The sequence below is a fragment of the Zalophus californianus genome, chromosome 16 (genome assembly GCF_009762305.2).
Source record: "Zalophus californianus isolate mZalCal1 chromosome 16, mZalCal1.pri.v2, whole genome shotgun sequence".
In the NCBI taxonomy this organism is placed as follows: Eukaryota; Metazoa; Chordata; class Mammalia; order Carnivora; family Otariidae; genus Zalophus; species Zalophus californianus.
The window spans coordinates 47,007,553-47,035,458 of record NC_045610.1 but is presented as its reverse complement, the minus strand read 5'-3'; the positions used below and the strand labels follow the sequence as shown (position 1 = coordinate 47,035,458).

Genomic DNA, 27,906 nt, shown 5'->3' with positions numbered 1-27,906 from the left:
CTGACCCATACAGTCAATGTCTCTGATTAGGTTTGGTCCAGGTTTTCAACTGTTACCTTTCTTTTTTTTCCTTAAACATGTCTTATTTGGCTTCAGAGCTACATTATCCTGACATTTCAGATTAGAGTTATTGACCCCTTCCCTAGAACTAAAAATCATTTTATTCTGCTGACAGAATGCTATAAATTTGTAAAGTGGTTTCATTCTGTGGTTTAACATCAATTTTAATGAGCAGGAATAAACAAAAGGCCTAAAACCAAGTCTTCTAAGGCCTTCTACTAAAGCTCTGATCTGTATACTCAACTAGATCTTTGAACACTTCTGACACAGCTCTATAGACTCACTGTAGAGTGAGTGTAAAGGATGTTGCCAGGCAACTCATCTCAGTTTGCAAGAATCTAAGCATTGATAATGACTCTGTCTCAGCTTGGCTCCCACAAGAGAAGGGTTTTAGTGAACTCCCACATGTGCTCATAGGCCATTCATGAGAAGAGGTATTTCTAAAGTGAATGTCCAGGAGCCCAAACTGGGAACCTATAAAGTTTCTTTTCTAATTTAAGTTTAATGTTTCCAACATCACAACTATTTTCTGAATAGAAATCCAATGGGAGTCAGAAAAAGTAGGTCATATGTAAAGGGCTAGTGTTGAATGAACATTTTTATTCATATCTTTAATATTCTTGTTTGCACATGACCAAAGCTATATTTCTTCAAGTATCTCAAATCACAAAAATCACCCTAAAAACTATTTATCTACCAAAATTATTTTAATTCTTTTGAAAATTATCCCTGACATGGTTTTCAATACTTACTCATTATTACATCAATAGTCAAAAAAGGATATTCAGTAAAAACTATGTTCTAATAAGGAAAATATGCAATCAGTTGCAAAAGGGGCTACAGATATGTTTTTATGAATAGTATACATGCAAAACACTGCTCTGCTGGATGGGCCAGATCCAAACCTCCCTCTGTCAAAGCAGACACTTTGCATGCATGCTTACCAGGGCAGTACGCATCCACGTCCAGTTTCTGAGCTGAAGCGAGGGTTGGTGAGCCAAGCTCGGATTCTGGAATTCGTGGGCTCTCAACAAACTTTGCCTTCCTCAGAGGGGCTAAGGACAAAAAAACAGACAGAGAGAGAGGGAGAGGGAAAAAGGCGAGAGAGAAAGACAGGGAGAGAGAGAGAAAAGAAAACAGAAAGGAAGGAAGAAAGAAAAAGGAAAGAGAAACAGGGAAGGAGAAGGGAAAGAGAGAAACATAGAGGGGTCATGAGTAAGGGGAACAGCAGGCAACAGATGGAAGCACTTAAATGAACGACACACTCTGTCAGACTCAGATCAGGTTACCCTATTTTTTTTGTGCCAGAAAAAAAAATGAACTACATTCTTCATAGAGGAGATGGGTCTTGTTAAAAAGTCACTGCAAACTGGAAAAGCTAAAATCTAATATTCAAAACTACGAGCCTAAGTTGCAATTGTCTATCACCTTTAGCTACTTCCTCTCTTTAGAAAGCAAAGAGCTATTTTGTCTTCCTTTGCCATTAAATAAAGGTATGAACTGAGGAAAGTATAGGGCTGAGTTTTAAAATTCTGTTTATAACAACTGTAACTAAAGGTTTTCTTTATCCAGAAATAACTGCTATGACACTCGATTGTGATAAATACCATAACTAGGATTAATCTACCTAGCTTAAAAGGAAATCAATCACCTGACGGCTCAGCTTAATTAAGGTAAGATGTCAAAAATGCTAGTGGGCAAAGATGTTAGCTAGGCCATGCCGGTCTGACACTGGAAGCTAAAGGTAAAGGGAGGTGCTTTAGTTGCACATATACTCAGGAGTTCTATGGATTAGTAAATTCCATGCCATGGAATCCATTCATTCTTGTAAGGAATGAAATAAAAAGTATATTTCATGAATTTAAAGTTCCATTTATCAAAGGCTTATATAAATTCTATTTATTGATTTTTAGGGGGAAGAATTAAAGAACACTACTGATACACATTTATGTAATCAGTTTAATACATTAAAAATTAAAATTATGAAGATTACTTTGGCACTCTCAAATTGAGTTTCATAAAATAAATTACAACAGGGTGAAAGTGCTTAGCATAACACTGGTTCAAAAGTATCATTTGAATCTGAAATTGAGTTGTATGCATTATATATTTGTGTCATAACTATAGGTGTCCAAGACATGGGAGTGCTTAAGAGCACATTACTTTTTTCAAAAGTTTCTGCATGTTCTTCAAAATCCTCATCCATTACTGATCCACAGGGGATTCTAAGTTATTCCTAAAAGACCCTGTAAAAAGTAATATAAAACTTTGTCATTATAATGGCCAGAATTCTCTATTTTCTCTAGAGGATAAAAATAATAAAGTATTAAAAAAGAAAAGAAGTACTTTTGAAATGTGCCAATACTCAAAGCCTACAGGCAACTAAATCACATTTTAAATCTTAAAATATGTATGTATATTTTAAGTGTATGTTAAAAAACAAAATAAATCCTGTTACTGTCTCCATAGCAACAAGAGTTAAGGGTGCTAACAGTATGGTTCTCCGCCAAAAGTAAGCTTTGAAATAGCAGAACTCTCACCTCTGCTAAAACTGTAATAACTGAGACTATTTTTAAAAGTCACTATCACAAAGATCTCAAGTGATTTATATGCAGATCTGGCTACTAATAGCCAGTATTAGAGGCTCTTTCATTATAATCTCACCAACTAATTAAAAAATAATGAAACATTTTATTTATCCAGTATTGCTCTGTATAGAAGAAATTATTATAATTTAATTCTTTTTTTTTTTAATCATGGCAGCAGAGTAACTATTTTACCTGCTGAGTTCTGACAAAGAGAGCACTGGTCCCTGGTCAAGGGATTCCATATATCTAAAAATCTTAATAACAATTTTTATAATGAAAATAGTAGGCTAGTAGTCAGACAGAAATCGGCAACTTAGGGTAGATATGTAAGGAAGAAACTGAAGGATGGCAGGAGAAACTGAGGGGGGTGGTATGAGGAATGTATAAGGATTATGAGATGGAGTCAAGGGCATAAATCAGGATCCCAGAGATTTGTAAATTCGATGCCATGCGGACTTCTTGATTTTCCCTTCTCGGGAATTCCAACTGAGGTTATCTTTACAGCTCACAGTGGACATTTGATTTTTTTTTTCTACCTTCATCTCTACCTTCATTCATGCGATACTGTACATGTCTAATAATGACCTTAAATTATCTTTTAAGGTAGATTATAATGTTGCTCTCATACAAATTACAGAAAACTAGTGCTGCCTGTAAGTCCAAACACAGGGGGTACAATCACGGCTATGACTGGTTGTCCAGTAGTCTTAATACTGTTCGGTGGAGAACATAAAAGGTCAGTTTGAAAGATAGGACATGAAATTTTGCTTGGAAGCCTAGAATTTTAAAAGACTTCATAGTAAAAAATGGTAAAGATGATTCAGCTGGGAGCAAGAATTCTGTGTCAAAAGGGTTTACCAGACCATTTTTTAAAAAGTGGTTGAAATGAGATGGGTAGGAGGATTCTAACACCAAGACAGATTATTTTACTGTGACAGAACCTGGTAGTAGAGTAGTGAGGGGCTGGACAGCAGAGAATTAAAGTCTGGGCTCTGAAACCAGAAAGCTTAAGTTAGATTCCATCTCTTCCACTTTTTCCTAGCTGAGAATGTTTCTCTAAGTTTCCGATCAGTTAGTTGGACTTAATAACATTACCCATACCATGGGGGGATTGCAAGGATTACACTAATTCAAATAAAATGCTCAGAACAGTACCTAGCACATAATAAGTCCTCCATAAATGCTAGCTGTTTTTATTACTGTTTTTGGTGTTGTCCTCATCACTACCATCACAGATGCAGCATGATTTGTAAAGTCTGAATTGTGTGTGTATGTTGGAAGGAAAAAAACAAAGACATCTAAGATGTCATGCGAGAATGACAAGAAAGGAGATATCAACAATTATTTTTCTTTTAATTGAGAAGGAAATGATGTTGAAGAAAACATGTTATAACTTAGAATGTGTTGGATTACCCAAATCAAAATGGTCTAGGTTAGACAGTGAGAAATATGTGGGTCAAGAAAGAAAATTAAATAGTGGGATTTAGACCACTGGTTCTCAAAATGTGGTACCTGCACCAGCAGCACAGCATTATCTGGGAATTTGTTAAAAATGGAAATGATCGGACTCCACCTCAGATCAGCTGAATCATAAACTGTGGAGCCCAGCAATCTTCGTGATTCTACGCATGCTAAAGTTTGTGAATACTGGGTTAGAGAAAGATATCTATAAATACCTCATCATAGCAGATAAGGAAGGGGACTTTCCTAAGAAAAAAGTTGTTATAAAATATAAATCAAGGCCTCATCTCTAGCAGTATTAACGTATATGGTCAAAGTTAAGATTTTTTCCCCAGTCACTCTTTTAGCAACATAACTGTTGCATTTCTTTCTTTCTTTCTTTAAAAGAGTCCTAATTATAAGTATCCATCATTTAGGGCCTATTTTGAAGGGAGATCAATATTTTCTGTACTCACGAATTCTTCCAAGATCACTTGAGGAGGAGACGGAGGGGTGGGAAATAAGAGCAATCAGATATACCACACAGCAATGTGAACGGTGAATGAGAAAATCTGCCTGTGTTGGTGACTCTGTATACTGGAATGTTGTAGATAATGTTGAAGCACACCTAATCCAAGCAAATATCAAGGGCGCTAAAATAAGGATTTTAAATAACTACCAAGGTATCTGTCTTTGATAAATGTTTCAGAACAGATGGGAATTTTTAGGAGGGAACTGGCACGGGACTCAAGATAATTACGGGAGACAGGTATGAGGGCAGGTCAAACCAAAGCAAGGATCAGAAAATGAGAACTGAAGGATTCATTTAAGATGAGAACAACATAAAGTACCAAGAAACTCTCTTCACAAAGCTGGTTTTATGATAAAAAGCATATTCATATGCTTATAAGCATAAGATTAACCTAAGACAAGTTAATTGTCAAACGTGAAAGGGGGACAAGACGATTCTAGCTATAGGTGAGAATAAGAACTACACGGCATCCAAGTCAGAGTGCAATAAGTATAATCATCTCTGTTTGCAGACGACATCCCATAAATACAGAAAACCTTAAATAAAAGTGAAGATTCTACAATAAAACAGTTAAACAAACTGAGCAAAGTTGCAAGATATAAAATCAACACAAAAGGATACTAACGATGAGCTATCCCAGAACGAAATTAAGAAAACAATTCAATTTGGGGTGCCTGGGTGGCTCAGTTGGTTAAGCGACTGCCTTCAGCTCAGGTCAGGATCCTGGGGTCCCGGGATCAAGTCCCACATCGGGCTCCCTGCTCGGCAGGGAGTCTGCTTCTCCCTCTGCCCCTCCCCCCCTCATGCTCTCCTCTCTCTGTCAAATAAATAAATCTTTAAAAAAAAGAAAATTTAAAATAGCAACAAAAAGGATACTTAGGAATAAACTTAATCAAGGAGGCTAAAGACTTGTCACTGAAAAACTACAAACTGTTGCTGAAATTAAAGACACAAATAAATGGAAAGACATCCCTTGTTCACCGATTCAAAGACTTAATATTGTCAAAATGGCAATACTTCCCAAAGTGATCTATCGATTCAAAGCAATCCTAATAAAAATCCCGCCGACATTTTTTGCAGAAATAGAAAAATCCATCCTAAAATTCATATAGAACCTCAAGGAACCCTGAATAGCCAAGCCAATCATAAAAAGAACAAGGTTGGAAGTCTTACACTTCATGATTTCAAAACTTACCATAAAGCTTCCTATAAAGTAATCAAAACAGTGTGGGGCTGTGTCATAAAGACAGACATATAGACCAACTGAACAGAGATTCCAGAAATAAACCCCATGGTTGAATGATTTTACAAAGGTACCGAGACCATTTTATGGGGAAATAACAATCTTTTCAATAAATGGTGTTGGAGAAACTGGATATCTACATGCAAAAGGATGAAGTTGGATCCATATCTTTACAAAAATGAACTCAAAATGGATCAAAGACCTAAATGTAAGAATTAAAATTCTAAAACTCTTAGAGGAAAACACAGTAGAAAAACATATGAACTGGAGAACTATTAAGGAAGTTGGAGAAAAACAGTGGAAATTTTATCTGGAAAGAGAAAACTATATTTTAAAAAGTTTTTAACAGAGCTTTCATAAGCAGAATTTTTTTTTTTTAAGATTTTATTTATTTATTTGAAAGAGAGAGACAATGAGAGCGGGAACATAAGCAGGAGAAGTGGAAAAGGGAGAAGCAGGCTTCCCGTGGAACAGGGAGCCTGATGAGGGGGCTCGATCCCAGGGTCCTGGGATCATGACCTGAGCAGAAGGCAGACGCTTAACGACTGAGCCACCCAGGCGCCCCTCATAGGCAGAATCTTATATGAATATTCATAACATTTTAGCTCCTAAACACTTATTAGAAAATAAACCTTTGGGTACCATGAATTTCCTGGAGTGGGAGAGTAGGGGAGAAGGGTAGGAGAGAGATTTGTGACATTCTTTATTTCCTCCTTCTTAATCCCCAGTCTGTGGTGGTTAAAATCTGGAAATAGGTGGGAATACCATACTTCTAACCTATCCAAATTCCTAATTAATTACTGCTCGTGATCGTGGTTAAATGACGTTAGCAACACCTTGAAGGAAGGGGAATGCCAAGGAGCTTTTACTGTTTGGTTATGCACTTCCCCCAAAACAGAGGAATGAAAAACAACAAAGTTAAAAAAAAGTGAGAGAGAAAGAAAAACCAATTGAATTTGACAACTTGGCATAGACTAGATGTAAGTGAAAAGCAGATGAAGAAAAAGAACTATAATTCACACAGTTCCTTGTTTTTTTTTTTTGCAAGGAGAAAGTATCTATCTAAAGAAAAGAAAAAACAAAAACCTCCAGATACAATGTAGAAAGAGGAAATCAGAACTTGACATGACAATCTTTATCAAATAAAGGCTAATCTAATGCAGAAACAGTTTGACTCTTTATAATGAAAAGTAAAACTTTACTGATCTAAAACCAACTACAAAATTAATACATAGCTGCAGAATATTTTCCAGTTCTCTTTTCTTCTGATTACCTATGAAAGTACAATAAATGAAATGTTTTATACACTTTTCTTTTTCCTGCAACTTCCTCAAATACCATGCATTATCCTCCCTCTACCCTTTAGTCTCCCCACTCTCTGACTCTACTTTGCAATTAAAACTTCCATGTTGTTTTACATCCATATTATGCCATGAAGTATCAAATAATTGGAACACATTTATTTTAAATCTGAATAAAGATATATTATGTAGAGATACAATGCACATATTCTTGACAACAAACATACAGACATCTGATTTCTCTGAAAGCTGTGCAAATATAAGGGAAATACAAAATGTGCGCAGTGTGGCAAAGTAAACTTTGTTTACCAATTCAAATATTGGTTAGTGTATGGCCTCTAGTTATCCATGACAGGCTCACATATGAACCTTCTTTATCTCCACTGATTATAGTGAACAGCCTTAGGTAGGAGGAAAAAGGAATTCATTTTATTTGAATAAAAAAACCACCTTACATAGTTTTACCATTAAGAATAACAGCAACTAGGGGCGCCTGGGTGGCTCAGTTGGTTAAGCGACTGCCTTCGGCTCAGGTCATGATCCTGGACTTCCCAGGATCGAGTCCCGCATGGGGCTCCCTGCTCAGCAGGGAGTCTGCTTCTCCCTCTGACCCTCTCCCCTCTCATGCTCTCTCTCTATCTCATTCTCTCTCTCAAATAAATAAAAATCTTTAAAAAAAATATGTTGACAATATAGTTGAGTTAGAAGGGAAAGACTAAAAAACTTTGGCTGTAAAGTCTTTGCGCCCAAACTCTTCTACAATCAGGGATATTTGAAGGATGTATTAACAAAGGAAGTCAATATCCTTTTATTCTTAACTTTCAACAGGAAGGCTAAGCAGCTGCTTTCTGACCCAAGGCATATAAGTCACTGGTGGATCAGTGTGATCCTTTTGAGCCTTAAAAGCTTTGTTTGGGCAGGTCTGGAGTAACTTCTTACTCTAAGGCTAGTTTAGACTTATTACCAGTGTGTCCTTTCTTGGATCTCTACTGAATGCTCCAGGTTTTTAACAAGATTCCTCTACATTCTGGCTGCTCAGAATGAAAAAAAATCTCCCATTCCTATGGGAACTCTAGGAATTGTTCTGTTTATGGCTCCCTGGTATTCTTTCTCCAGCCTCAAGGGGTCTCACCTCATCCTTATGCAACTTAGTATTAAATTAAAGATTCAAAAGGACCCTTCTGCAAAATTCTGTAGTTGTTTCTGCTAGCTTCCTATTCTTCAGTACTCTGTAAATTTCAGTTGCCTTGACTTCCCCAATTTCTGATGTTTCCTCAGTTCAGTAAGACTCTCTGAGTTCTCTACCATCAAGAGAATACCTTTAGGCAAAAAGTCAGGGTTCACCTAGTTTCCTCCCCCATCCTCTCAGGGATCATATTACCATGCTGTGAACTGTCCAATGTCTGAAAACAATTGTTTCTAGTGGGAGGGCAAATCCACTACTGGTTACTCCATCATAGTGGGAAGAAGTATCTCATCCTGTTTTAATTTGCATTTTCCAGATGTTTACCATTCACAATGTAGCAAACAAAAGGCAGAACCTTTGTCTGTCTTATATACTGGTATAGCCTTAGCAATACTTATAATACTTATAATAGTGCGGGGTACAGAACAAATACCATTATTTGTTAAATGAACTATTCCTGTTTATCCGTATATTTTTGGAGGTACAAATGATCTATTTGTCCTTCATCCATTTAGTGCTTAGGGCCTAAGAAAATAGGTGATTCTAAACCAGATCCAAGGTAATTCAAGCATCTGAATTAAATCAAGAGTAAGTCTGATCCTACCTAATTTCTATTTTCATGCAATTATGTTGTGCTATGCAAAAGGGTATACTAGACAAACTGAAATATAGACAGACCATACAAGCAACAAATGCAGAGACAACATGGTGGGCCAAAGAAACAGTTACTCCAAAAATCATTGCAACAACTTTTAGGACGTTCCTACAAGACATTACTTCAATACAATTTTGAATAAATTAAATAGAAATTCTCAATTCAAGAAGAAATTGGGATTTAAATTATTGTTTACCCATACAGGTTATTACAAAGAAAAAGGCAAATTATTATAGCTTATAACTCATTGTCAAAAATGTTATCTTTTTATTTCAGTGTCTGGCATAAGACAGGGTATAGGAGATAAAATAAGGCAGTGTAGATTTCAATTACCTATTTTAGTATCTTTGCATATACAAAAGCCTTTTAAATAAGCCAACACAGTACTCAAAACCCAACATCAGATTTCATTTCCATACATCCGAAGAAGCACTAGGTTTTTGATAATATAAAAAGGAGTTCCAAACTTCAAAATTTTGGATATGTTGGCTTATGTGTGATTATTGGTGTACTGATATAAGCAATTCTATATATCTGTCAGGTCAACTTCTGAATTTTAAAGTAGGTGTGAAATATAACTCTATTTAAAATATTACAGAAACATGTTTCATCATAGGAAGATTGGAAAATAAAAGAAGCAAAAATAATGGAACTAAAAATGATCAGAGCCCTACCCTTGTTAAAGTTTCAAAGCATTATGGCCCTTCTTATTATTTTATTTTTTATATAAAATATTAATGCCAACAAAGCAGCTAAAAATGACTAATGACTTCTCCTTTTGCTTTTTTTTTAAAGATTTATTTATTTGAGAGAGAGAGGGAGAGAGAGAGTGCAAGCAGGGGGAGGGGCCGTGGGAGAGTGAAAGAGAGAATCTCAAGCTGACTCCCCACTGAGCAGGGAGCCTGCTTGGGGCTCCATCTTGGGACCCTGGGATCATGACCTGAGCGGAAATCAAGAGTTGGATGCTCAATTGACTGAGCCACCCAGGCGCCCTGACTTCTCTTTTAAATACTTAGACCCTAAAAGTGGCAAGTGAACTCACTGAGCAACATTTTACATGAAGGGAGATCCTGTGATGCTTGAGAACAGTTGCACCACTAATATGAACTTGAATATTAGTCATTAGTCAAGTTTTTTCCTTGTTAAATGACTCTCACCTCCTCAAAATGTAAAATGTCTCAAAATGTAAAATGTAACTAAAAATATAACATATTTATATATACAATTTATACCATAACACAGAGCAGATATGTGGTATGACTGTAAGGCATGAGGTTAGACGTACTTGTAAATGTTCCAAAAATTCCTGAATATGCTATACCATTTCTCCTAAATTAGAGGGAAAAAAATATCTTTTTTAGCACCTTTAAGACAGAAATATTACATCTATAATTCATATCTTCTCATCTACATTTATGAGAAAATAAGGGGAAGATACAGTAGGATAAAGAATACAATGATTAAAAGAAAGGGCTTTCAAGTGAGACTTGCATCACACTGCCTGTTTTATGTGGTCTTCAACAAATTATCCAACTTTTCCAAGTCTGGATTCTGCATCTTTAAAACGTGGGCCACAATCTCTCTCTCAGAACTGTTATGATTACGTTTAAAGAGTAATTTAGACAAGGCTAAAAAAAAGAAGGTATTAAAATTTATTATCCTTGGGGCACCTGGGTGGCTCAGTCGATAAGCGTCTGCCTTCCGCTCGGGTCATGATCTCAGGGTCCTGGGATCGAACCCCGCATCGAGCTCCCTGCTCAGCGGGGAGCCTCTCCCTCTCCCACTCCCCCTGCTGTGTTCCCTCTCTTGCTGTGTCTCTGTCAAATAAATAAATAAAATAAAATAAAATAAATTTATTATCCTTTGGAAATAGTAAGCTGAAGCATAATGTGCTACTCAAGGCCACAGACTGAGCTATCCCTGGAACAGGAACTAAAATATGGATCTTAGATTCATGGATCAACCACAGTGCACACAATAGATGCTTTGTATATCTCTAAACTAAGTGGCCTATGTAATCATAATAATATGCTACTTAGCCTCTCAAGGATATTATAAAAATTTAAATAAACTCATCTTTGTAAAGCAATTAGCATAGGCTTTGCACATAGAATGTGCTCACTACTAGATGTTGTTGTGGTTATTAGTATATGATGATGATGGTGATGATGTGATAGGTAATGGAGGGACATGAAGATGTACAAAGTAAATTTCAAGATGCTGATCAGAATGTTTGGCATCTAGAGGGAATGATTTATGATGTCAGATTGCAAGAAGCAATCTACTCACACTTCTTGCCTCAGTTCTGTCTCCCTTTCTCCCTGCACCGAAAAGGACAGCTGCTATTTAATGAAGTTATTCTCTTTAGTGGAATATGTATTATACCAAGAGTACTACTAATATAGTTCCTCGTATGTATGATGGGGAAAGGTACTGTAAGTTGGAGAAGAGGCGTTTATAATATGAGAAAACTAGTGATTAGTTTCTTTCTGAATGTTTTACAAACTATTATTTAAAAGTATGTTATATAAGAGGGGCACCTGGGTGGCTCAGTCCGTTAAGCAACTGACTCTTGATTTCCGCTCAGATCTTAATCTTAAAGTCATGAGATTAAGCCCTGCACTGAGTTCCACACTGGGTGTGGGGCTTACATTAAATCAATCAATCAATCAATGTATGTATGTATGTATGTTATAGGACATTGGAGGCAGGATTCTGACATTATAAATTTTAAGTAAAAATTCCATTATGCCCTATTATTTTTGTCTGAATCATCAAAGCCTACCAGATTATATAAACTTTTTGAGGGCAAGGACTGTAGAATAATCATCTCAGAACAGTGTTTTGAGAATGATAAATAATGCTGTTTTCCATTTTGCACCAGCTCTCAATAATGGCTGAAAACATGCTGACTACGTACAATAACATAAAATTCCTTGGAAAAAAAAGTTTTACATACACTTAAGAATTGAGAGGAAAAAGAAACTTGGATAGTAAGCATGTAAATAATGGTTAGCTGTCATTTACTGAGAACTCCAAATGGATTTCTCCAAGGCAGACCCAAAAGGTCTAGGGCTAACAGAGAAAGAGAAAAGTTAATAATTAGGGAAGGAAATTAAAACCCTTTTCTTTCTTTTTTATTTTATTTTATTTTATTTTTTTAAAGATTTTATTTATTTATTTGAGAGAGAGAGAGAATGAGAGATAGAAAGCATGAGAGGGAAGAGGGTCAGAGGGAGAAGCAGACTCCCCGCTGAGCAAGAAGCCCGATGCGGGACTCGATCCCGGGACTCCAGGATCATGACCTGAGCCGAAGGCAGTCGCTTAACCAACTGAGCCACCCAGGCGCCCTCTTTCTTTTTTAAAATTTCAGGAAAGTATACTGAAAAAGATCCTAGGCAGTCAATGTGGGAGGCAGAAAACTGCTAAGATCTGCATAAACATAAACATTGTGCCAGACTGTAATGAAATTCTACAAGGGTAGATTAAAAACAAATTAAGTCTTTGTCCCATGAACAAAAATGACTACTGAGACATTTTCAGAGATTGAGTGTGAAGGACCAATAACTTTTCGGCTTGTTTTTGGAATGTGCAGTTGCTACTAATCTTATAATAAAGAACTCACAACAGAGAATACTTCACTACCCACTAACCACGGGTAAAGAATCAGCATTCCTCTAACCGTAGAATCTCTCTCAACAATTCCCAGTCTTTATCACAGGATAAGTTGTTTTTCTTCTCTCAGAAACCTTGGGATCATCTGACTGAGAAGGAATAGGGAAGAATTTAAGATGATTAACTCCTGACAAGGACACGTTATGGAAAGAGGAGTTGCCTACTCAGGTAGAAAGTAAATCATGAAGAGAGGGTTAATGAGAGGAACAGAACTACTGTTCTACCAGGCAGGTCTTTGAGTTAGAGATAAAAGCAGAAATTTTTATTCTGACTTTCCTTAAGTACACAAAAAAAGTTTGCTTTACTCTTCTTGGTTGTATGTTAATAAAAGGGTGGTCTATAAATATGCAAAAGTAGACACTGACTTAAGCTTAGAAGTCTTTTTTTTCTTAGGGTTTTCATAAGTCTCTTCCCACTCCTGGTTCTTAAACTAATAAAACATATTATTCTATTCACCACATTACTTCTTTAAGATTTGAAAAAAAAAAAAAAATTCTGTCAGCTGGATGGAGGCAGAAGCAGTGTTGCTTGTAAAGAGGAATAGAAGCCAAAAAGTAAATCTCAAATTTAAGAGTTTATAAATTTTCCATATGATTTCTGTCATTTTAATAATGTACATCACTGGGGGGTATGGAAAAGAGAAAACAGAATTACATTTAAGTATGGAACAATAAGTGGTAAGGAAAAGAACACCAAGTCATTTTTTATAAAATTGGGTCCTAAAGCTAAATGTCAGCTCCCCGATGCATAAATAGTTCTATAATTAGAAACAACTTGAGAAACTTTCATTATTATGAAAGACGAAAATCTCAACAACCAAGTAAGGTTCTACTAAATGGACCCTCTCACAGATTAACTTTAAACTCTGGACAAAATACAAAAAGCAACTAACCTCAAGGCCCTGGAGATTAAACATAATAGATTCTGGAAGAGAGCTAACAACTGCAAAAAAAAGATTGAAAGGAGTTTCTCTTTTTGTTATTTGTTATTTTTGGCTTCTGGACTAAAAACAAACCACAGCACTGCATGGGGTCATTAAAACTCCAAGAGAAAACCTATAGTTCTTCCACTCTGAAGTATCAAAAGATAAAGCTTGCAGCAATAGGTCACTACAAAGTTACAGGGAAGAGGATTTCCAGAAAAGAGAGAGAGAGCTGTAGGAGGTAGCCCAAATTCTGTGTATAAACTCTGCTCAAACCTCTGGCAGATGGCAGAACCATGCACTGCATGGGGCAGACTGGCAAAGTCTAATACAACTAAACTGAACTCAGTTGATGCCCAAAAGACAGACTTTTCCATTAAATCAAACCAAGCTAATTGCTTGCTAAAAGAAAAACTGGTAATGCTCTTTGAAGGAATATGACAAAATCCAGAGTGTCTACAAAATGAAATGTTTAGGATACAAAATTACTCATCACATGAAGAACCGGGAAAATATGACCCACCATCAAGAAAAAAGATGGAGACCAACACTGTAACACTCTAGATATTGTAATCAGCAGGTAAGAAATTTAAAGCAGCTATTACAACTATTTTCAGAGAGGTAAAGGAATATATTCTTAATAAAAAAAAAGGCAAGGAAATCTCACCAGAGAAACAGAAACTGTAAAAAAAAAAAAAAAAAGAACCAAATGCAAATTCTAGAATTGAAAAACGTAATAGCTAAGATAAAAAGTCACTGGATGGGTTTAACAGCATATTTAAATGTTTAAATATGACAATTTAAATGCTAGTATACACACACACACATGCACACACACACACAAATAGTATATAGTAAACTGAAAAGTTTAAAATGAGTCAGTGAATTTGAAGACAAAGAATGAAAATTACCCAATCTGAAGACCACAGAGAACAAGGATTAAATACAAAAAACAAAACAAAACAAACAAAAAAATACCTCAGGATCTGTGAGATGATATCCAAAGGTCTAACATATATGTAATTAGAGTCTCAGAAGAAGAGAAAATGAGGCAGATAAAATGCTTCAAGAAATATTGGCTAAATATCTCAAATCTGTAAAAGACATAAGTTTTCATAATCAAGGAGTCCAGGATATTTATGAACAGAAACACATTAGGCTCATCATAGTCAAACTGCTGAAAAGAAAAAAAAAAAGAGAAAATTTTGAAGGCAGCCAGAGAAAAACAAGATATTACATACAAAGGCCAACAATTTGAATGATGTCTAACTTCTCATCAGAAACTGTGGAGGCCAAAAGACAATAAAGTGACATCCCTAAAGAGCTGAGAGAGGGGGGTTTGGAAAAAAATCAACAGAGAAGTCTATATCCAGTGAAAATATACATCAAGAACAGAGGCAAAACAAGACATTTTATTTATTTATCTATTTATCTATCTATTTATTTGAGAGAGAGAGAGAGAGAGAGAGAGAGAGAGCACGCATCAATGGGGGCGAGGGGCAGACGGAGAGGGAGAAGCAGGCTCCCCACTGAGCAGGGAGCCCGATATGGGGCTCAATCCCAAGACCAAGACCCTGGGATCATGACCTGAGCTGAAGGCAGACATTCAACAAACTGAGCCACACAGGCATCCCAAATAAGATTTTTAGATAAAGAACTTAGAGAATGTGTCAAGAGCAGATGCATACTATGAAATGTTAAAGGTTACTGAGTGAAGAAAAATGATACCACATGGAAACATAAGTGCTAGAAAATAATGAAGAGCATTAGAAATGGTAAAAATCTGAGTAAATGCAAAAGACTGTTCTTTTACCCTTAATTTCTTTCCACTACATGTGACTGTTTTACACACCCTCGTGAGATTTAAAATGTACGCAGATGTGAGACATATGACAGCGATAGCATGAAGGTGACAGAAGGTGCAAATAGATCTACACAGTTCCAAAGGTTCTACATTTTATATCAAGTGTGGTAGGAAAATAAAAACATTTTCAGATGTCTAAGAACTTACAAATTGAATTCCTACACATCACTTCTTGAGAAGTTGCTTGAAGGAATGGTACAGCAAAAGAGTGAATAAACCAAGAAAGAGAAATATTTGGGATCCAGAAAATGGGATAATCAACCAAGAAAGCAAAACAGCTAAGATACAGGAGCATAACAGAACTTTAAGTCTAGACAGTAACCAGTCCAGTTGGGTAGAGGAGTCTGAAAGACACTCGGAAGGTTACTGGTGAAAAGAAAAAACGAGGGGCACCTGGGTGGCTCAGATGGTTAAGCGTCTGCCTTCAGCTCAGGTCCTGATCCCAGGATCCTGGGATCGGACCCCACGTCGGGCTCCCAGCTCAGCAGGGAGTCTGCTTCTCCCTCTGCTTCTGCCTCCCTCCCCTGCTCATACTCTCTGTCTCTCTCTCAAATAAATAAATAAAATCTTAAAAAAAAAAAGAAAAAAGGATCTGTTATCATATATGGTGAAGAGTTTGAAAAATATTGGCAGTACAATAAACATAATTAGAAACTACAGGAAAAACAATGATATAGGAAAGATGTAGTCATAGCACATGACCTGTCCCTGCAGGTAACAATATTTACATAATCAGAAAAACATTTATATTGATTTTCAAGTTCTAAAATTAATCTAGAGATAAAGCACAAATGACTTAATTATGATTATAGAGCAGAATGTAAACACGATCAAGCCTTTGAACCATAAATTACAGATGATAGAATTTAGGAATTGGGAAGAGGGATGGGTAGGGCAGGGGTGCTAACATCTTACAAATTGGAAATCAAGAAATAGTGTCTTTTACCTAATGGGACAAGAAATATGGAAATAAAAAATAAATCATTTACTGCTATAATCAATAAAACAAAAAAAACAGTGACATAATTATGTTGGGAGGAAAAGTGGGAGCACTGCAAATAAGCTGTTTCATTAGATGTTTTAAAACTGATCAATCAAGAAATGTCAGCAGAAGCATGTTAACTAAAGATGTGGACACAACTACCAAAAGAAATAGCCAAAAGCCTTTAAGTGATTGTCTCCTAGGGGAGTAGAATTAGGAGGGAGAAAGGGTGAGGCTAGGGATGGTAGCTTTTCATTTCAAGCCTTTCCGTACACTTTGATTTTTTACTTTTTAAATTTTTTTTTAAGATTCGCTTATTTAAGGTTGAGAGAAAGACAGAGTGTTCACAGGGAGGTGGGGGAGAGGGAGAGAAAGAACCTTAAGCAGACTCCACGCTGAGCATAGAACCCGACATAGGGCTGGATCTCAGGACCCTGAGATCATGATCTGAGCTGAAACCAAGTTGGACGCTTAACTTGACTGTGCCACCCAGGCGCTCCCACTTTGATTTAAACAAAAAAAAAAAATCATGTATTATACTTTCATTAAAACAAACACACATAGGGGCGCCTGGGTGGCTCAGTCATTAAGTGTCTGCCTTCAGCTCAGGTCATGATCCCAGGGTCCTGGGATCGAGCCCCGCATCGGGCTCCCTGCTCTGCGGGAAGCCTGCTTCTCCCTCTCCCACTCCCCCTGCTTGTGTTCCCTCTCTCGCTGTGTCTCTGCCAAATAAATAAATAAAATCTTAAAAAAACACATACACACACACATAAAACTATTAGGAAACAACAGTTTCTCCCTTTAAAAAAATTTAAAACATTCAGTTTTTATTGGGTAACTTTAACAGGCAAGACATTATAATAGGCATCAAAATTTGCTTTTTCTCTTCCTCAATACCTAGTCCTCTACAAGATCTGTACAGAGCTGTCAACAAGACAGCCGGATTTACTGGTTAATAATCGGGAGCTCATAAGAGAGTTCTGAGTTCCTGACATCAGCATAGAGATATTTTCAAGACATAGGAATGTATCAGATCACCTAGAAGAAGGAACGGTAGGCAGGTCTTCTAATAGCACATTCTTCTCAAGTAACTAGACTTCTTTTCGTGACTTATGGTTAGGTCTAGCCCCAGTGTCCTATTCATGCATATTTTGTCTCTATCCTGTTTGCATGAAGAAAATGGTTCACGATGGGTTATTTTTCCAAAATGCTACAAAGAATAGTCTCCCAAATCTCTCTCCTATGCGACAAGATCCTGTAACTTAGGTTCTGAAATTCTGAATACTCCATGATTCCAAACAGCTGAATTTTATACATATTCATTAAAACACAACTAGTTTCTCTTCGAATTATGTATTTTCTTTTTTTCCCCTTCTCTCACTAGCAAATTTCTGAAGAGTTTCTTATTTATGAATTGATGTAAACTTACATATATTTCTATAATACTTTCACAGTATTCAAAAGTTATCTTGAAGGGCCTCCAAGAACCCATTTCCCTTATTTCCCATTAATGTAAAATATCATGAAATTAAATCTATAATTTAGAATGCTTGGTAATTTATTTGAAGAAGGACTAATGTTTATGTTTTTAAAATATTCTGGTGAAAAAGAATTTAATGATCAAATTTATTATGTAACCATATTATGTGGAATCACATAATTAATATATGACATAATCACTGACATACACAACCTCAAAATGTGAAGGGTAAATATCTAAGGATCCTTTCTATATCATAAGTCATGTGGCTTGTGGGTCAAATCTGGCCATCCACCTTTTTATGACCCGTGAGCTAAGAATGGCTTTTAAACTTTTAAACAGTTACATTTTAAGTGGTTGTATAAATACCTACATAATATTCTTGATTCTACCTGTTAGCCAACAAAGCCTAAATTATCTGTTTAAGAAAAAGTTTGCTGATCTCTACCATAAATAGTCAGTGTAGTTTGAGTGTAACTATTAACAATAAACATTACCAGAAAGTCACTTTTATCTTATTCTCAAATAGTAACAGAACTTTTAAAGAGCAAGTTATAGTACCATTTTCATAGCACAATCTGTATTACTAGGTGTACTAAAATAGAATAAGTACCCATTTAAAAATTATATTAATCTCTGGATAACTCTGAAAAAAATCTGTAGGGTACAGAGAGAATGAAAAAAGATAGAAAAATAAATGTGACACTCTTCCCAACAGCCTTGCCTTTTTAAAGCTTCTAATATTTGGTTCTCTTCCTTTCTTTGAGACAAGAAAGAATAAAATCAGCTACAGTGATAATGGGCCATCCTGAGGCATTCACCATGAAAGAACTGCCAAACCTTCTGCTTTAAGAGGCTTACTGGAGTCTAATAAATGGCAGTGGTAATCACCTAAGTCTCTACTACTCCTATGGAAATACTGATATGTCTCTGTTTCTTTTCTATGGGAAATCTGGCCAATCCACTTATTCTCTACCAATTCTAAAGTAAAGCTGGCTCAAGTATTTAAGAGTTTTGCAGTTCTTCCTTACGGCAAGTCCATCTTATAGCCAACTTGATGTGCAACCCTGGCCCCAAAGAGTAGTTTGTTGTCCCAAAACTTTATATCCAGGCTGTTCAACTACAAAGAGAATAGCCAGGCAGCCTAACACACGTAGAATAGCCATTTTGTTCTAGATATAATACAAAGGCACCTACTGCCTGCAAAGAAGAGTTCCCTTTCCAACTGATCTCAAAAGCAAGTAGTGTGTAATTCTATTTGAAACAGTCTGGTGAAAAATACCTTCCTAAGAAGCTGGGTTGTCTAGATAAGTAAATGTCAAACTTTAGCATGCATCAGAATCACTTAGAGGGCTTGTTAAAACACAGACTGGTGGACTCCATCCTCACAGTTTCTGATACAGTAGTTTGGTGTGGGGCCCGAGAATCTGCGCTTCCAAAAAGTTTCCAGGTGATGCTGATGGTGCTAGTCCATAGACCATACTCTGAACTCACCAGTCCAGATGATCTCCAAAGTTCCTTCAGAATTTAAAAGCTATGAAATAATATCATAGAAAAAGTCTTGAAAGTGGTTTACACTTGATTTGAACATCCATTAATACTGTATATTTGTATCAGTCCTGTGATGAAAACCAATTCACATACAAATCTATACAACTGATGCAAACAGAAAAAAAGCAAAACAAAGAAATTTTCTTGAAAAAGTAATGATGATGTGATATTTGGTAAGAGATATACATTTAGTCCCCCCTCCCCTTTTTCATGGGGTGGAGAAGGAGTGTTGAGCAAGAAAAACCAAAACATATAACCACTCAACAAATGATTCTGGTATTTTCCTTTTCCCCAACAGCTTTTATGTTATGTATCCTCAGCCATTATAGCTGTAGACTTTCTACGTGGCAATCTTTTTAGTCTAGATCTCTATTATGACCAATTTTAATCTGCACATTACATAGCAGTAATTACATTCTTCTTGCTTTTAAACATTTTACTTTATCAAACTGCTATGAGCTAAAAAAGCATGGTGGAGAATCAGTCTTCTAGTCCTACTGCTATAACATAACATATTCCAGCGCAGTTTGGTTAGAGCTATTTTCTTTTAAATAAACTCTATTTAGTCACAATTCTTGAAAAACCTTTCCTGGGTTTTTAAATTCTAGTCAGTACTTTGCGTCTTCTGATCTACTCCATGTTTCTTAGTTTTAACCTCCTGAGGGTTATTCTTCATTGATGTTGTCTGAATCTTATAAACTTTGATACATTCATTTTCCCACTACTTTGAAGGAATAAAAAGTTAATGTTTTGTTTTTAGATTCCTGAAAAATAAACTGATATATTAATTATAGATTTTAGTGGGGTTTGTACATATCAATGTAAGCTGCAGTGAAGTGTGTATATTACAACAAGTAGTTTTGAATTTAGTGCTTTAATATAATTTCAACTGTACTAAATCAGAGCTCAAATTCTCAGGGAAGCCTCATGGCAGAAAAAACTATTTTTCTCTTAATAAAGATATGTAGAATTGTTTGGTAATAACACCCATAGTAAAACATTTTATTATTGTACAGATTCAATTATAAGTCAGGTTAGACCATGTCCCCTGAAATGTAAACAGTAAATTAACAGATTTATAAAATAATTGTCAGTTCTGACTCCTTTTAGGAAAGGAATTAACAAACAGCTAACAAAAGATAATAAATCTTTTATGGTGCTACCTAATGAGAAAAACATTTGGCTAAGAGGAAAGAAATAATTAAATACTGAAAGAGAAATATAAATAGCTTTCCAGATTTTATTTCCTATTTTGTAATTATGTAGACATATAACAGGATTACCATAAGGGAAATAGAAGGTGGTGACTATAATTTATTTTTTCAATTTAATTGGACTTATAACAACAGGTAGATAGAACGCTAACTCTCCTGTTCTTAGTTGTTGCTATGTGTTTCTGTACATAGGTCTACTTCAGATTTAGTAGCTCTAGCACATATTTTTATACGAGCTTTCAACATTATTTATACTATTAATAACAAAGATCATCTAAAAGTTTGAATGTCTAACTGTGAGCATATTCTAACAGGATAAGCATAGGTAATATACGATGCTTGCTATATACAATACTAGGCACTTGACATACATTGTTTGTTTATCCTATTAACGTTTTTATGAGGCAGTTACTTATTATGCACATTTTATAAACAATGAAATTGAAACTGGAAAAGTATGAATAACTTATAAAAAGTCCCATAGCTGATGAGTGGTAATGCTGGAAACTGAACTTTGTATGTCCGACAACAAAGTCCAGGAACTTAACTACTTCTGTAAACTACCTTGAAGTATGCACTTCTACCCAAAGGTAGAGAATACTCTTTTTACATGGCTCTCTAGTTTGACAGATGGTATTTAGGCTCAATGATAGGAGTGACATGTTACTAAACACAAATTTTCACTTAAAATTAAACCTGGGCCTTAGTCCTATACAGATAAGACCGGAATTCACACATCTATTCCACACTAATCTATGGCTCTTCTCATGATTCTCCCAAACGTGGTCAGGGCTATAGAAAAATATGATGGTAATATATACTGGAAGTCCTCATATCCTACACTGATAGGAACTAATAGTTGATCGGTTTTTAAAAATTTGATAGAAGTGGGGAAAGACAAAAATGATACATATATGAAACTCTTTTTAACTTAAAATATAAATGTACCTTTATTCACCAAACTTCTGATGTGAAGCCAAGGCCTTTCTGTTTGACCATGAATTCCAGTTTTTCTTTCTGACATAAACTATGCTAAAATGTATAGTGTATTCATTTTTCTTTAAAATAAAACAAATTTAGACACCTAAGTACAGATGGATTTTTTAAGTGTTTTTAATTGAATAAATTTGACATGTAACATTGTATAAAGTGTATACCATGTTACTGATACATTTAGATATTGTAATATGATTGCTGATGTAGCAATATTTGTCACATACATAATTATGTATTGTTGATATTCATGTTGATAAATATTATTGTTGATACTCGTTCAACAATATTGTTGATATTCAATATTGTACATTAGATCTCTATGGCTTATTTACTACTTGTTACAAGTTTATATCCTTAAACACCATCAATCTTATCCCCCTCAGTGTTCACCCTAATTCATTACAGCATTTTTTTTTTAGCAAATTACCTTTGCTGACATTTTGATTTTTTTCCAAAACTTTTAAAAAAGTTTTCCTAGAAACAGTATCTTTATAAATGCCCTCCTTGTTGCATTTATATTTCATTAGTTAATTAATATAAATTTTAGTTATATGATCATAATAAGAAGTAAAATGGGCAGTAATTTAACTGTCTCTCAGTAAGCACATGCCACCATGGATAACAGAAGTACCTGGGTAAATCAGAAGGTGGCCAACTGGCCTGTAATAACCATCTTATCCTAACAACAGTCAGGGAATGTCAAAAAGGGAACGGAGAACATTAATTAATCGTGCAAGTAGTTAAGTGAAGGTCAGTTAAGAAAGCTTCTATTACTAGCAGAGCTAACACATCCTGCCTAGGGCACAGTTACATGCAGAATGCAGCCGAGAATGTAAGACTGGACTCAAAAGCCTAACCGAACATCTTCAGATAACAAGATGCCTGCAAGGCACCAATTACCAAGATTTAGATTTGGAAATAAAACACAGGGTATAAAATCCTGCCAATCCACTATGGTGACTGATGAGAGCCAGTGTCCATAATTAAAAGGACAGAGATGACCTCAACAGTGATGGGCATTAAAAGCAATGAATAGATTTCCATAAAAGGGAGTTATCTGATGTTCTACTGACTACATTCTTTTTTTTAAAGTTTTTACTTAAATTCCAGTTAGTTAACATACAGTACAACATTAGTTTCACATATACAACTTAGTGATTCAACACTTCCAAAGAATACCTGGTGCTCTACTAACCATATTCTTTTTTTTTTAATTTTTTTATTGTTATGTTAATCACCATATATTACATTATTAGTTTTTGATGTAGTGTTCCATGATTCATTGTTTGTTCATAACACCCAGTGCTCCATGCAGAATGTGCCCTCTTTAATACCCATCACCAGGCTAACCCATCCCCCTACCCTCCTCCCCTCTAGAACCCTCAGTTTGTTTTTCAGAGTCCAACATCTCTCATGGTTCGTCTCCCCCTCCGACTTACTCCACTTCTCTACTAACCATATTCTTAACAATAAACTATTTGAGAAGTAAAGTGTCAAAAGCAATACTAGAAATATAAAACAAAACTACCTCAGACAGATTAACATTGACGAAAAAAAAAAGTCTTTTCAAAATCCAAGGCATAATCTAGGAAAAATTATATAATTAAAATCAAAATAAAATTAAGTTAGAAGTAGAAGAGGTAGCTCATAGTTTAAAATAATCTAAGCTAAACAGACTAGATACTAACATAGCTGCAAAGACTGTTCATTAAAGCATTGATTTATCCCCAGAAAGAGGAAGAGCAGAAAATATTAGTACAATAAAGAGAATTCACAACACAATAGAGAAGACCTAGTGGTGAGAAAAAGGAAAAAATAGCAGTTCTTAATCTCAGTTTTGCCAAACCAACCTGACCTTTCCTGGTACTTAAAAATGAGAGACTTAGAACTGTAGTAGGCCCCCAGCCTTGAATTTAGGTAGGTAAGTTATCCTCATACATCAGAGCAACTTTTCTGTAGGAAGTTCTTAAACTGGGTTAAAATTGGCATGACGAAAGCTATTTCTTCCTTTTCTAGGCACTATAATATCGTCAGAGAATGCTGAGACTCAGGGAGGGGAGGAAGAGCCTGACTAATTTGTCATACTGACTTCTAACCTCAGTTTAAAAGTGTTTACCATCACAGATCTGATCAATAAACAAAATGGTGAGTCAGGCACCTTCAAGACTTCACCTAAATAAGACCTTAATGAGCAAAAGCATTTCACATTGTACAAGGGTTATCTGCTTTGGCCTGCTTTGCTGAAGGTATTCAAGCAAGAATATTACTGAAGCCCCAGGTAAGCTCAGAATGTCTCATCTACTATGACTATCTACTGTATTCCAGGCATTGTGCTAAAGACTGGGAATATAGTTAATAAAAAGGATAAATACCATTTCTGCCTTGTAAAGAAACAAGACCTAAATTACATCTAAATCACAATAAAAGTTAACAATTGGGTAATTTTGATCTGAAACTGTTCAAAGTATTTTACTCATTTAATCCTCACAACAACTATATGAAGTAGATACTATTGACCTGTTTTTTTATAGATGAGGAAACTGAGGCACAGAGAGTTTCAATTACTTGCCCAAGGACTAGTGAGTGTCAGTCAGGATTCAAATGTAGGCAGTCTGGTTCCAGAGTCCACAAACTATGTTATATAGCCTTTTACGCTAAACTATATTGCTAAATATTTAAAACTTGTATTTCTCATAAATGCTAACATAAAAAGCCCACTCTGTACTGAATGTACAATTTTACCACAATTCTAAGCTTCTCATTATATCATATTAATAAAATTGTTTGTTCATACTTTCAGGGAAGGAGGCTCTTTCAAACAAGGAAGAGGAAATTGTACACTTACCAATTGTTTTAGTTTGAATACGAAACCAATTTCTACTGGAAGTAATATAAATTCACACTGAAATACTTTGAACATTAATGATCCGTAACAGTTCCAGGAAAAGTCCACACTAGTACCCACCACTAGGGACAGCAAGATGTTTTCTAAATCCAAGCATGCTTTAGATCTGATCAAAGCTTTACTCTCTGCTCACTTCAATAACTAACAAGATGGAGTAAAAACAGTTCCCCTTATCACCAAAGGAAAAACTGGAAAAGTAAAGAAAGGTACAGGAAGAGATAAATGAAGTGTTGGAATTGCCAATAAGTAATATCGTCATCAATTATTATTACTGAGTAACTTAGTATGTATTAAAGGCTGTTTAAAGCATTTTGCCTGTAAAAACACATCTAATCCTTACAAACCCTATGGGAACTGTTGTACTTATTTCACAGATGAGGGAAATGAAATAGAGAGGTTACAGAACATACCCAATATCACAAAGCTAGTATGTGGCAGAATGTGAACATCATATCGCAGGATTTAATGTAAAATAGTCATCTTGCTTTAGGGATAACTTCAACTATGTTAAAATAAAAAATGGGAAATTTACTGGGGTGATGTTAAATGAAGAGAAACTTACTTTATCTTCAAAAGTCTTAAAGGGTCCTATTTGTGACTATATATTAAAGACACTGAAAAACTAGAACTCCAAGAAGTGTATTTAGCTGTGTATTTCTCTCTAGATTCTTCCTTCTCCCATTTCCATTCCCACCTGTTGTAGGAAGCCTCTCTCCCTTTCTCCTCTTCAAAGAAACAGAATACAATTATTTGTCTAATGCAGATGACTGCAGCTAAGAGTGATCTCTACAGTTCCAGAAAACAAAAAGGGGAATCACTTAACAATAGACTCATGTTCCCATATGAATTTGTATTCTTGACCCCTAAGTGAATTTGAAAATGGTGATTAAATATACTTTTTAAAACCCCCTCAAACTTCAGCTTCCATTATAGTTTTCCCACCTTGGTTCTCCCAGGATCTTTCAGACTGCTCCTTATTCATCTCATCTGTCTTTTAACATGGGTTTTCCCCTTTTGGTCTAGTAAGTGGATATTCCTTAAGATTTACTTCTTGACCCCTGAGAGTACGTACTGAAGTTAGAAAAAGACCTAAGTTGGAATCCTGATCTCTTATGCTTAAATTGCTTAATGGTTAACCTGCTTAGGTCTTATCTTCTTAATCTGTAAGATCAGGGCCATAATAATTCAAACTGCTATTGAAAAAAATCAAGTGAATTAAAGTGAAAATGCCTGATACATGCTCATGAAATACTCATTTCTCACCTTTTCTGTTTATGTGTTCTACTCTCATTTTTTTTTTAATTTAAAGATTTTATTTATTTATTTGAGATAAAGAGAAGGAGTGAGAGAGAGAGCATGAACAGGGGGCAGAGGGAGAGGGGGAAGCAGTCTCCCCACTGAGCAGGGATCCCAATGCGGGGCTTGATCCCAGGACCCCGAGATCATGACCTGAGCCAAGCGAAGGCAGACACTTAACCAGCTGAACCACCCAGGCGCCCCTCTACTCTCATTTTCAAGAGATTTTGCCCCCCCTACTTTTCAAGTTTTAACTACTCTCTATGGATATAACTTACACATTTATATCTTAAAATCTTCTTTTTAAAGTGTTGCAACCACAATTTCCACTCTGGTATTCTGCAGTCACCTTGAACTCACTCAAGGTGCCTGATTCTTCCAAAACCGCTTGTCTTAGTCCCTCTATTCCTATTGGTGAGGCCATCAAGTCCCATTCTTCAAGTCTTGGCATCATCTTTGACAGATATCCCACATCCCTGTATCTTAGAACTAGTCAATCACCAATTTTCTTATTTCTTAAAACCTTTCTCTCCTTGAACCTTTTCCACTGCTACCATCTTACTTTACCATCACCCCAAAGACCTCCTCAATCCAATCCTGGTATCTTCTTCCAGCGCATCCTTCATAATACCCCCATTCCAGACAAACCGACCTGTCTACCACTTGAATGTCTCCTGTACACTCTTGTTTCAAGTATTTACTCAAGTCACTTTCTCATTTCACTTGCTAATCTACATGATCTCTCCTCCCATTAAAAATAAATAAATAAATAAATAATACTATTCTTTAAAATGTTAAAGCACAATTTTGGGGAGGAATTTGAGTAAAATGTAACTTTTCCATAATCACCTGCAGTGCCAAAATGATTGCTGCCAAACTTTGTTCTGTACAGTTACCCATTCTTCTTTCCTTCTAAATGACATAACTTCCTTCAGTCATTTATTTCACTAAGTATGCTCCTTGGAATGCTTACCTCTCATGATTTTGCTGGAGTTGTGTAAAGGGGATCTGTTGTCAAATTAAGTTTTAGAGGTGCGAGCTTAAACAGGCAAATAGGTTCCTTTATTGAAGGACTTCTCACAGCTTTAAAAATGCTAAACTATTAGTTTCTCCGTTATCATTTCTCTTTATTTCTGACTTGGTATTCCTTTCTCATCTCACTACAGCTTGACCCAGCTCCAAACCACTACTCACTCTTTTGAAATGAGTATGTTTTCAGCTTTAACCAGATTCATTTTTCATCGTTCATTTTCAATCTTTTTTCTTCAGAGAAATACATGCTTTTATTTCATGATCTTTATGTTCTAAAAATGATACCCAGGCCAAGAGATCTAAGTAGTATGTCTTACATTTAGAAATTAATAGACATAGGTAGTAATGTGTTGGGGGCATGCATGTTAATAGGAAGAAATGTGGCATGTTTTCCTGAAGAGTGAGTTTTTTGTAAAACATTTTCTATGATAAAAAATGTAGAATGCAGACTATTTTAAAAGAAAAAAACATGAGTTTCAGGAAATTTCCACATTTGCTTTTTGTTTGTTTTTAAAGATTTATCCATTTATTTTGAGAGAGAGACACACAGAGAAAGAGAACAAGTGGGAGGGGCGGAGGGAGAGGGAGAGAGAATTCCAAGCGGACTCTGCCCTGGCGGGGGGGGGGGGGGGCGCCAATGTGGGCAGACCTTGCAGCGGGATCTCGTGACCTGAGACACAACCTAACGTGAGTGAAACCAAGAGTCAGACGTTCAAAGGACTGCACCAGCCAGGTGCCCCCCACATTTGCTTTTGTAAGCCCTTTAGGCTACATCCCACACCCCTCTGGTATGCATTCAAATTCCTCTGTTCTAAAGGTACTCCCAAGGAAAAGCCCAAGAACCACTTAAGTAGGTCAGTGGAGAGGAAGGGTATGGAAGAGAATTACTTAGAAAATGTTTCCTTTGGGCTAAGTCCTATACTAAATCCTTTACATATAGTATCTTTCTCAATGTCTGCAATGACACTGCAAAAAGGCATTATT

The 27,906-nt window shown here is 35.9% G+C and overlaps 1 protein-coding gene across 14 annotated transcripts in view; it reads right to left on the bottom strand.

Annotated features, from left to right (window-relative positions):
• Positions 1 to 27,906, bottom strand: part of TANC2 (tetratricopeptide repeat, ankyrin repeat and coiled-coil containing 2) — a 353,239-nt gene that overhangs the window by 171,537 nt on the left and 153,796 nt on the right. For 8 of the 14 annotated variants that reach the window (XM_027624902.2, XM_027624910.2, XM_027624904.2 and 5 more), the window contains one exon: positions 1,005 to 1,115. The exons of the other annotated variants lie outside the window; for them this stretch is intronic. In XM_027624902.2, coding sequence (XP_027480703.1) covers positions 1,005 to 1,115 — 111 coding nt within the window. The remainder of the gene's footprint in view (positions 1 to 1,004; positions 1,116 to 27,906) is intronic. 14 annotated transcript variants of the gene reach the window in all.